Source organism: Nicotiana attenuata, unplaced genomic scaffold, assembly GCF_001879085.1.
Source record: "Nicotiana attenuata strain UT unplaced genomic scaffold, NIATTr2, whole genome shotgun sequence".
In the NCBI taxonomy this organism is placed as follows: domain Eukaryota; kingdom Viridiplantae; phylum Streptophyta; class Magnoliopsida; order Solanales; family Solanaceae; genus Nicotiana; species Nicotiana attenuata.
Window position 1 is genome coordinate 241554 of NW_017670414.1, and position 1989 is coordinate 243542.

The 1989-nt window shown below is 39.7% G+C and overlaps 1 protein-coding gene across 1 annotated transcript; it reads right to left on the reverse strand.

Moving 5' to 3' along the window:
- Positions 1–354: 354 nt before the first annotated feature.
- On the reverse strand, positions 355–1516 carry LOC109239092. Its single transcript, XM_019405616.1, has 2 exons — positions 1418–1516; positions 355–1194 (listed from the first exon to the last, which is right to left on the reverse strand). The coding sequence occupies exons 1-2, from the start codon at positions 1514–1516 to the stop codon at positions 355–357; spliced, it is 939 nt and encodes a 312-aa protein (XP_019261161.1).
- Between the last annotated feature and the right edge of the window lie 473 nt (positions 1517–1989).

Below are 1989 nucleotides of genomic sequence, written 5' to 3' on the forward strand. Positions count from 1 at the left end.
GCAAACAAATTTGGTGAATATGACAAAGCAATCAAACTGAACTGTCAAGCAATGTACTGAGATTAGGTTGAATTTGAAACTGGGAGCAAAGAGAACTCTTTTTAGAGTGAACTTATGGCTCATTACTACATCTCCCATCAATGTCACCTTCACCTTATAACCATTGGGCAAAGTAACTAGGAAAGGGTAAACTAAGGTTTTCACATTGATTAACATGGATCTGTTATAGGTCATATGGTTTGATGCCCCAGAGTCAAGTATCCAAGAGTCAGCAACAGACCTAGAACATTGATATGAGCTAGAACCAGAATCAAAATGAGTTGAACAAGCTGAGATACCTGCAAAATTCACAGCTCATGCTTTCATTTTGTTTCCTGCATTTCTAGCATGAAAATTCTCCAGGATGCTCACCAACTGATTATATTGTTCCTTAGTAAGATTCTGCATAGTTCTGTCTTGTTCCTGTGCAGGTCCACTGTTTCCATCTCCACCTTCAATGACACCCTCTCTTTGACTTCCATGTACATTGGCAGCAATTCTCTTTCCCTTATTAAATGTTGAATCTTGAGGGTAACCATGCAACTTGTAGCATCTTTCCTTAGTGTGACCTGGCTTCTTACAATAGTCACAAAAAGGTTGTGGCCTATTCCCAAATTGTCCTCCCCTGTAGTTGTTGTTTCCAGTTCTATTTCCCTGTTGATTGTAGTTCATATATCCAGTGTTGTCTGCAACGTTTGTCTGTTGACCAAAGTTTGTCCTGAAGTGATTTCCTCCTGATCTGTTAGCACTCAAGGCAGTAGACTCAATCACCAATTGATTGTTTGGCTTGACCTCTCTTTGTTTCTCCTCTTGGATCAGAATTGAAAAGGCTTGTGCGAGCGACGGTAATGGATTCATCATTAAGATACTTCCCCTGACTACAGTGTAGACTTCGTTCAGTCCCATTAAAAACTGAATTAGCCTTCTATCTTGCTCAGCTTTCTGCATATTCGCCTTAGCACCACATGTGCAATTGCATTTGCACTGGGCGTGTGCATTCAATGTGTTTAGTTCTTCCCAAAGTTTCTTTATTCTAGTATAGTACCCAGTGATGTCTAGGGTTCCTTGACTCAAATCATTTATCTCCCTCTGCAGCTGATACAATTTTGCCCCATTTGTTTGATTATATCTGTCTTCAAGTTCTTTCCAAAATTCCTGAGCATCATTAACATACTATAAACTATCCTCCAAGTCCTTTGAGATAGAATTTAGGATCCACGATGTGACCATGTCATCGCAGCGTTCCCATTGATCATAGCTAGGATCCTGAGGATCTGGCTTTCTGCACTTCCCATTTATGAATCCTACCTTATTCTTCACTGAGAGAGCTCTCAGAACTCCTCTTCTCCACGATCTATAGCCTGATCCGTCCCGGTACCAGCATAGAACCAACGCTTTCAGATGGATGCATGTAGAGCGGATTTGTCGAATCCAAGGCCGGATTTGTGGAATCCGTTGTGTTTTCATCAAGAGCCATGATTATCAAGGATCGATTTGAGAGGAAAAGTTGGGAAAATTTTGATATTCGTACAGAAACACTCTGTAGGGATACGCTTCGAATAGGAAGGAAAATTGACTAATTGAGTTTAGGATCGAGAGTCTCGCTCTGATACCATGACAAATTAGTAGAGGAGATGAAGAGGATGAGCTCACCTCGAGTGAGTTCTAATGGCGAACGAGAGAAGCCATAGACGAGGGACTTCTGGAAGCTTCTTTTCTATTTCACTAGAAAATGAACTTAGCTCAAAATGTAGAAAAAAATGATACAGGACAAAATGAATACAGTACAGTAGAAAAAGAAGTACCTACACCTATTTATACTACGTACACCTATTATTACATACACCTACAGCTGTATATAACTACCAACTCACTTGTATAGCTAATAAATATACACACGTGTGTCAATACACTTATTCATTTGAAGTTAACATATATATACTATAGAAT

Coding starts and splice junctions, on each gene's coding strand:
- LOC109239092 (XM_019405616.1), bottom strand. CDS start 1,516: ATGGCTCTTGATGAAAACACAACGGATTCCACAAATCCGGCCTTGGAT. Junction 1,195..1,417: donor AAAGCGTTGGTTCTATGCTG/GTACCGGGACGG, acceptor AATGATGCTCAG/GAATTTTGGAAAGAACTTGA.